Source organism: Alligator sinensis, unplaced genomic scaffold (genome assembly GCF_000455745.1).
Source record: "Alligator sinensis unplaced genomic scaffold, ASM45574v1 scaffold1369_1, whole genome shotgun sequence".
Classification (NCBI taxonomy): domain Eukaryota; kingdom Metazoa; phylum Chordata; order Crocodylia; family Alligatoridae; genus Alligator; species Alligator sinensis.
In genome coordinates, this window is record NW_005842875.1 from 557,674 (window position 1) to 566,036 (window position 8,363).

General features: G+C 64.6%; 1 protein-coding gene across 4 annotated transcripts in view; it reads right to left on the bottom strand.

Moving 5' to 3' along the window:
* The window catches only part of LOC102371512 (WAP four-disulfide core domain protein 2), a 6,289-nt gene extending 1,842 nt beyond the window's left edge, over positions 1-4,447 (bottom strand). The window contains exons 1-2 of one of the 4 annotated variants that reach the window (XM_025191983.1): positions 4,317-4,447; positions 521-655 (exon numbers count right to left, since the gene is read on the bottom strand). In XM_025191983.1, coding sequence (XP_025047768.1) covers positions 521-655; positions 4,317-4,410 — 229 coding nt within the window. In that variant the 5' untranslated portion in view covers positions 4,411-4,447. Of the gene's footprint in view, positions 1-520; positions 656-832; positions 1,106-1,327; positions 1,879-4,316 lie in introns of those variants that run through there. The other 3 variants (XM_025191984.1, XM_025191982.1, XM_006035786.3) reach the window with 3 other exon arrangements.
* Between the last annotated feature and the right edge of the window lie 3,916 nt (positions 4,448-8,363).

Consider the following 8,363-nt stretch of genomic DNA (forward strand, 5'->3'; position numbering starts at 1 on the left):
ACGTCGCCCCGGCCCCGCGCCCGCCCCCTGCCATGCCCAGCCCAGCCCAGCGCTCGCAAGGGGACTGCAGGGCAGGGTCCAGCATGCAGCGAGGGGTGGGGGTGGGGGGCAGCCCTTGCTTCCTTAATGCTGATGCAGCTGTCGGAGGGCTCAGAGCTATCAGTCCCACCCCAACCGTGTGTGGAAGGACGAGCCACACGCCAGCCTGGCTCATGGCACCCTGCGCCGCGTGGAGCCCGCTGGTGCCAGCAGAGAGGCCGTGCAAAATGCCTGTAAAGAAGCCTCACCCCTGGCTCTGTGCCGGGGTGCAGGGTGTGCCTGGTGCAGGGTGCATCCAGACAGGGCGGTGCTGTGCCCAACCCGGGGCCCTGGCACAGGCTGGCATGGACAGACGGAGCTACCAGGAGCAAGCGGGACCCTCTCTGTGCCCACCTGCCTGCTGCCTGCCCTGGCTGCGTGTGGGCCCTGGCTAAACCAACCCAGGGAGGGAGAACCGCTCCCGTGTGCAGGGGCGCGTTACCGTTGGGCATCTGGCAGGCCATGCCGCACGCCGTCAGGCAGCACTTGAGGTTGCCATTGCAGTTGCCGTCATCCTGGCAGCCCTCAGTGCAGTTTGCCGCCTCTTTGGCTTCGTCGGGGCACACGCCAGGTTTTGCTGCAATGGCAAAGGCACATGGTGCAAGGTGGGCTCCGTGGACAGGCCCCACAGCCCCACACGGATGCCACAACCTCTTAGCCCGCTCGTGCCGGCACCAGGCTCGCCTGGGCTAAGCCAGCATGATGGGCCTGTGGCCGTGGGTCCCGGCGTGGCAGGGGTGGGCGCTGTACTCACTGGTGGCATTCTGGCCGGTGGCAGGTGGCAGCTGGGCCCCGAGTGCCAGGAGCCCCAGCAGGAGCAGGAGCAGGAGCAGGGGGACACGGCTGCCCGGGGGCATGGTGCTGCGTGCGCGCCGCCCCGGCTGGGCTTTAAGCTCTGCCTCAGGTGGGGCCGGAGCAGGGGAGGGAGGGACGGGCTCCCAGGTGATTTACAAGCAGCCGCCGTGCGCTCCCCCCGCGGTCCGTTGCACAACCGGCGGCCGGGTATCAGATGTCTGCGCTCGCCCGCCCGCCGGAGAACCAGGAAGTGCGGCCCAGCATCGCCGGCCGCAGAGCTGGGCTGCAGCCCGGCCCTTCCCTTTCCCCCTGCGGCTCCGGGCCCCTGGCAGCCAGGGCAGGGAGTGCCCGGCTGCTGGGCCGCTGCGAGGGGGCACTGGGCTGCAGCCCAGCTCGGGGCATCGTCTGGGGACAGCAGGTCTGCCCCTCTCCGGCAGCGATGCCCTGCGCTCACCGCTTCCCTCCAGCCGCATCACGTCCCCATCTGGCCGGACCTCGCGCCCGCCCCAGGCCTGGCTGCGGCTCTGGCCTGGCTGCGGCTCCCAGCCATGGCTCCTCTTCTGCCTTCTCCCTCTGATGCGCCCCTGCGGCCCCAGCCCGGGGTCTTGATGATGTGCCCTCTCCATCTCCCATCGGGCACTTTCGCAGCCCTCGGGGCCGGGCAGTGGCTTCGCTGCGGCGTACCAGCACCTCCTGCACAGCCTCAACCACATCACCGCTCTCCACGGGGCGAGATCGCCTCCTTGCCTCTCTTCTCCCACATCCGAGGGTCCCTCCGTGGCCATTCTTGGCAGCTCGCAGTCATGGCATGTCCACCACGGCCCAGGTTCTTCTTGGGTCCCTGGCATCTACGGCAGGGTCCGGTCTCTGCACGTGGCTGGCTCTCCCCGTGCCCAGATGAGCTGCGTGACCCTGCGCTGTGTCTGCCGGGTGAGCTGGACCGTCCCAAGCAGCCCCGTGCGCTTGCCCCGTCCTGCTCAGACGACGATCTGAACAAGCTGGAGGCCTGGTGCCATGTCACTGCCAGGGAAACCGAGGCACAGACACAGACCGACTTGCCGGGACCGTGCTGGTCATGGAAGCAGCATCTGCTCCTGGCCCGAGTGCATCTCCCTGGGGCAATCCCTCCATGGCGCCGATGGCTGCGGCACACCCAGGGTGTGGGGCGAGCTCCATGTGTGCCGGGGTAACACAGCGCTGGCCCCCTCCGCCCTGTGTGTGCGCACAGGGAACCCGACTCCGTGGTCAACACGGAGGCAGGTAGGGCACGTCTGTAAATGATCACCTGTTCGTCATCCCACCTGCGGCGCACGGAGCCCGGCGGGTGTTTGTGAGGCCGGAGGCCAGCGCTGGCACCTGGGGGTGGGGGCGGGGGGGGACATGGACTTGGGCTGCACTCTGGAGAGGGCTCCTCCACTTCCCCGCACCATGCTGCCCTCCAGTAAACCCACTGCCGGGCAAGCAGTGTCCCCAGCAGCATGGAGGGCCCCTGGCAGGGTGGCACCAGTGATGGCAGTGCGAAGGGGTGCTCGGCTACACGCACGGTGGGAGCCGTGGCTTGCACTGGTTGCACCGCTGCATGCCCACATGATGATTTGCTGGAGCTGTGGCGGACATTGGCATGTGCTGCCCCCCTGGAAAGCTGAGCTCTGGGCCACCTGCCTGTGCCAGTAGCAGGGGCCCGGCACTCCCTCGCTCTGGGGCCTGGCCTGGGGTGCAGCTCTTGGGCCCCCTCCCCTGTGCCCCGCTCCCATCCCTCCAGGCTCGTGCACCTGCAGACAGGTGCCACCTGCACCCCCGCGGCCAAGGGGGTGCATTGCTGCGAGCTCTCGGCCCGTGTCACACCACAGCCCTGCGAGAGCGCGGTGGGGATGGAGTTGCGGGAACTGGTCTGAGCTGGTTCCCCTGGCTCCGGGGCCTCCTGCGCCGGCCGCCCAAACGAGTCGGCTGGGGGTGAAGGAGGAAGAGCGCGGGGATGTTTGCTCAGAGCTGCAGAGTGCCTGGCACAGGGCTGCTCCACCTGGGACGGGCCAGGGGCTGTGGCTGCAGCTGTGCACGCAGTCGCAAGCAGAGACATGCAGCCCTGTCCATCCAAGGGCCCTGCAGCCCCCAAGACGTGGCCCAGCCCTTGGCTTGCCCTCAGGTCCCAGGTGCTCAGACACATTTCTGTCTCCTCCCTTAGCGGCAGCACATAGCGCTCAGGTTAGCCGAAGGCAGCAGCAGAGCCCTGCCCGCCCGAGCTGTGCCTGGGCGAAGTGACTGGGCAGAGAGCGGGTCCTGCAGACATCGCTCTCAGCAGGCAGGGCTTGGGGCTCTCCAGACCGGACGGCCCTTGCCTCGGCCCCGGGGACGCACAGGGCTCTGCTAGGGAAGGCTTTGAAGCCCAGGTGCCGGGGGACTGGGGGTGGCAGGAGCCAGCCCCAGAGACCTGCTGCTCGGGGGGCAGGGGCCCCGGGGTGCCCTGCATGGTGGGGCCTGCGCCCCGCGGGCACCTCTCTAGCATTATAGCTGCGGCTTTCATCTGTGCTGCCATTGCCTGGCCTTCGCCTTGGAGGCTCATCTCACTCCCCATCATTGCTCTCATCTCCCCCCGGCTCTGCTGGGAGGATTTCCTCCCGTGACACGGGCTGGAGCACAGGACAGCCCAGAAGCAGCTTGGCTGGAGGCAGCAAGGAGACCAAAGGGCAGGCTGGGGTCTGGGGACAGCCTGTGGCTCCGGGGCTCGGGGTCCCCTCTGTGACGCTGCTGGGGACCCGGCTGCACGCAGCGAGGCCGGAGGCTGAGTGGACGCGTGGCCCCGCGTGCCCCGCCACGCTCCCTCCACCTGCCCGCGTCTGCAGCTGTTTGCATGGGGTCAAGGGGACAGCGTGACCGTGCTGCCATGGCCCGTTCTAGCTCCAGCCACCTCCAGCCAGCCACAGCCTTCACGAGGAAGTGACTTGCTGGCACGGGCCCAGAGGAAGGAGCCTGGCATCCCACCTGGCACGAGGCATTTGCGCTTGGGGGCTGTGACGTGGCCAGCGAGGTGCACCTGTGCTGATGCCCCCCCACCCCGGGGTCTGCTCTGCCCGCGGGTGCTTGTTGGCTTGGGAATAGCCGGGGAGGGGGGTTGTTCTCCTGGGCTCCCCAAGACCTAGTGCTGCATGTGCTGCCTGGACCGCTGCATGGTCCGCGGTGCCGCAGAGCCGATGGGGCATCACGGGCACCCGGCGCACGAGCCCTGGAGATGTGCGGCACGGGGCAGCTCCCCGGCAGGCACCAGCACGGTGGTTGGGGTCACGCCGTGGCAAGGGGGCTGTCAATGATTGCCAGCCGCAGCTCCCCTAACAGTTAGGCCCACGCCGGGCGGGACGGGAGGGGAGGTGGCCCCAGGTGAGCTGAGTGGACCCCTGCATGGCCACAGTGCATGGCCACGGTGAGGGGGGACCCCAGGGGATACTTACACTCACGTCTTGGGACGAGTCCTGCTCCAGGATCCAGCGGCAGCGCGTCCCCGAGCACGAGGAGCCCCGCCAGGACAAGGGTGCCTGCCAGCATCGTGGTGCGGTGGGAGTGGGTCTGAGTGCCGGGCCCCACCGGCCTGGCATTTTAAGCACTCCCCAGGGCTGGGCGAGACAGGGGAGGGGCTGGTTGGCTCCCGAGTGACCTTTGGGTGCTGCGCCCCAGGCGGCACCCACCCTCCGCCACCTTGTCCTCTGAGCAATCATTTACCTTGGCACCGCCCCAGCCCGGCATTGGGTCTGCAGCTGGGTAGCGGGCCTGGGGGTGGGAAGGACCAGGGGGGACCCATTCTCCACGGTAAGCGAACATGCGGTGCTTTCATCACCCGAGCGTGGCGCAGCCGGAGCCCAGCTGGGACCTGCCGCGGGCTTTTGCAGCGCCCCCGTGCCATGCTAGCAAACACCTCGTGCCCCGGGAGCCCTCGCTGGCTTTTGCCCATCCCAAAGAGCCGGCCTTCCTCCCAGCTGGGGCAGAGAGGGGGCCAGGGGCCAAGCCAGCCAGGTGCCCTCTGTGCCTGGGCAGCCCAGCGCACCGTGGCTTTGCCCCCTGACACCAGCCTCTGCACCCTCTCCGTCCTGCTTCCCAGGCCTTCCCCAGACAGCGTGCCGCCCTGCCCTGCCCTGCCCTGCCCTGCCCTGCCCTGCTGGGACGGGACGGGACGCGGAGGTGCCTGCGGGCCATCTGGCTGCCTGGGGGTGCGGGCCGGCCGGGAAGGCGTGGGGACGTGGGGATGTTTGCAATAGTTCTCAGGCCGCTGTACGTGACTCGGTTTCCCTGCGCCCATCGCAGGAAGGAGTTAACCCCCCTCGGGGTGCGGCAGAGGGGATGGGGCTGTCACGTAGGCTCCTGCAGCTGACTGGCACCTGGGGGGGCCGCCAGAGACGCAGGCCACGCCGTGAGCAGGCCACGGTGTTGGGACGGGAGAGAGGGAGGAAGCCCGGGGTGCGGAGGGGCAGGGACAACCCCTGCAACCCCCTGCTGCGCGCACGGCTCTGCCGGGCAGTGGGGCTGGTTCTGGGTCTCCAGCCTGGCTCAGTGATTGCCCGTGCTCTGGGCAGGAGGGCCCCCAGCTCCTGGGGATGATGCCGGTGTTTCCCTTCCCTTCCCTGGGTGTCCGCTTGGGGTCGGGCGGCGCGACCGTGCCCCCTGGCAGTGTCTGCGTGCCCTGCCCCAGGGCCGGGGCAATCGCGGCTGCTGTCCGAGGGCCAGCCGTGTGGCACCCCTGCTGCTGGCCTGGGTGAGGGGCAGTCTGAAACTGGCTCTCCGCCCCGTCCTGTCCTGACTCAGGCCCCCACCTGCCAGGCCCCTGCGCGTGCTCTGCTGCGGGCATGCAGCCGTCGGCAGGATGCCGCTGCCCGGGCTCTGCCATGCTGCCATCTCCCGCTCGGTGCCACAGGTTGTGCAGCCCCTGCCCTGCCACCCTCCTGCCAGGCCTTTTCCTCTGGGCTTTGCTGCCCCTTCCTCCACCCTGCAGCTTTGCCAGGACAGGCAGTTTCTGGAGGGTGGCACAGGAGCAGGGTGGGCTGCAGACTGCCGCTCTGCTCCTCTCCCAGCCCCCCGCACTTCTCCTGGCCGCTGGATCCAGGCTGCAGGGGTGCAGTCCACCCCCCCGGGATTCCTGCTCCTTGCCAAGTCTAAGCCAAGCGCCTGGGGGCAGCAGCGGGGGTTGAATTCAGGCAGCCTCGGGGTGACTTCAATGGACTTCATGGCTCATTATCCTCCACCTGGTCCCTTTTACACTCTCCATTGCACAGGGGTTAAGGACCTGCTTGCCTTTCTTAATGCTCTTAATGTTCCGCTAATTAAGCTCTCCTTTCTTCTGCAGCTCTGCAGCCTGAGAGCTGCTCCTGGCAAGGTAGCTCCTATGTCACAGCCCTGCAGCCTGAGTTCAACGCTAGCAAAAAAACCATTAACTCGGGCGTGGAAATAACTTTCAGCGAAGCAACGGATGCAGTGTCAACACGCAGAAGACGGCTTGACACTGTTTAATGAATCTGAAAAAGAGATGTCCACTTAGTGCTAATGACCACAGGACTAATGAAACAACAGCTTTTGATTTTTTTTTGCCAAGTGTATCGTGCTTTTTTTTTCAATGCAATAGATGAATTAGCAAATTTATATTTTGCTTTTGTTCCGCTCTTAAATGGAAGAATAATACACTGAATAATAAGAGCCCTAGGCTAGCAGCTTATTCGTACAGCTTCTAGTTTCATTTTAACTTGAGAAAAGTATGCCTGGTGTTCTGTGTGAGGAGGCACACATCATCTGCACCCCCCCTTTTCAAACCCTGGGGTCTACCCATGCTCTATCTGCTCTTCCTGTGCCCAGGGACGCCTCTCTGCCAGGTGCTGGGAGCAGGCAGGTGGAGGCAGTGCTGGAAGTGGGCACACGTGTCCCTGAGGAGAGGGCCCCAGACTGAATAAGGACACAGAGCTGCCATTTCCTTGGTCACAGCATGGGTCCATCCTTCCCAGTCTCCTGCATCACCCGTGTTGGGGACCTTCTTCACGATGCCAAGCAGGGTGGGCATATCCCGCTGCGCTGGCTCGGCGCTAGGACCTGCCCACACTGTGTGCACCCTGCTGCCTAGTCTGGGAGGTCAAGGCTGCCCTGCCACCCCATTGCCCGTGCCTCCGTCGATCTGGTCCTATGCTAGGGCAGTCCCTGTGCCCCCATGTCCCCCAGCCCTCCGGAGCTTGTTGTGGGGTCCTGCCTTGGCAGGCCTATGGTGCTCCCCACCTCACCCCCTTAGCAGGCTGGGGGGGGCTGAGCTGCTCCGCGTTCATACTGTCTGTGGCAGGGCACTGTTGGTGCCTGCCACTTTAAGGGCCTGACGCTAGCAGCCCGCAGGTGCCTGATGAGGGCGGCCATTTTAGTCCTAGGGCTGCCCATATAAGTTCTGCTTCTGGAAGCCAGGCAGCAACACAATCGCCTGGCTGCAAGGCTGCGTGCCACAACCTGCAGGGAAGGGAGGCGCTGCAGGGGATAGCTAGGAGGCTCCTGGGCCTGGGCATCACCTAAAGCTGCACCCTGCCGGGAGTGGGTGGCCTGGTGGGGCTCCCAGTGGTGCGGGAGCCCCCAGGAAATGCCAGGCCAGGGACCACCCCGGTGAAATGCGGGTCGGGGCACCTTAAGCCCCGCTCCCACCTTCGGGTGGGTCAGGACATCAGAGGTAGAGGGGGCCAGGCATGGCTACAGCCACCTGAGCCCACCCGAGGTGGAAAGCCCCGAGACCCCGAGTAGTGGGGGGGGGGGGGGGGGGGGGGGGGAGGGAGGCGGCCACCATCTTAGCTATCTTTAGTACTTTTTTTGTTTATGTTTGGATTTCGTGGCCAATGTCTGATTTTGCGGTTTCCATGACATTGCAAAGTCAGTCCCTAATCACAAACAGTCTATTCATAAATATTGCAAAATGTTTTGCATTTTTATGGCGTTTACTGTAATCTGTTCTTGTGGTACCTATAACTGTATTTTCCTGGGAAGGACTCTTTAACTGAAGACAAATAAGCATCATGGATGTCTGTTAATTGCTGTACAATTTAAGATGGGGTCGGCAATTATTTTGGCTGGAAGGGCCACTTAATGAGTTATGGTGAACTGTCAAGGGCTGCAAAGGTAGGCCTACCCCTTGACAGGTGCCCTGCCATTGGTCGCCATCTTGGGACCAGAAGTCCCACCCCTAACCTCTGACCTTTGCCCCAGAAGTCCCTCTCCTTGCCCCTGGCCATAGTCCTTTGCGGGGGGTGGGGGGAGGGGGGGTTGCCATATTGGAACCAAAGAACCCCAAATCATATACTAAAAGTCAAACATTTGCTATTACATTTTATTTTAAAAAACTGTCCTGATTTATTTGTGTTTGACTTGTGCATATAGAGATGATTGCATAATTGCTCAAAAAAGTCTTACTCTTGTATGTTGTGTATGGGGGGGTAGGGGGGTTGTGACTGTGTGTGTGTGGGGTTGTAGAGGGGGGTGGGGGGGGGTGGGGG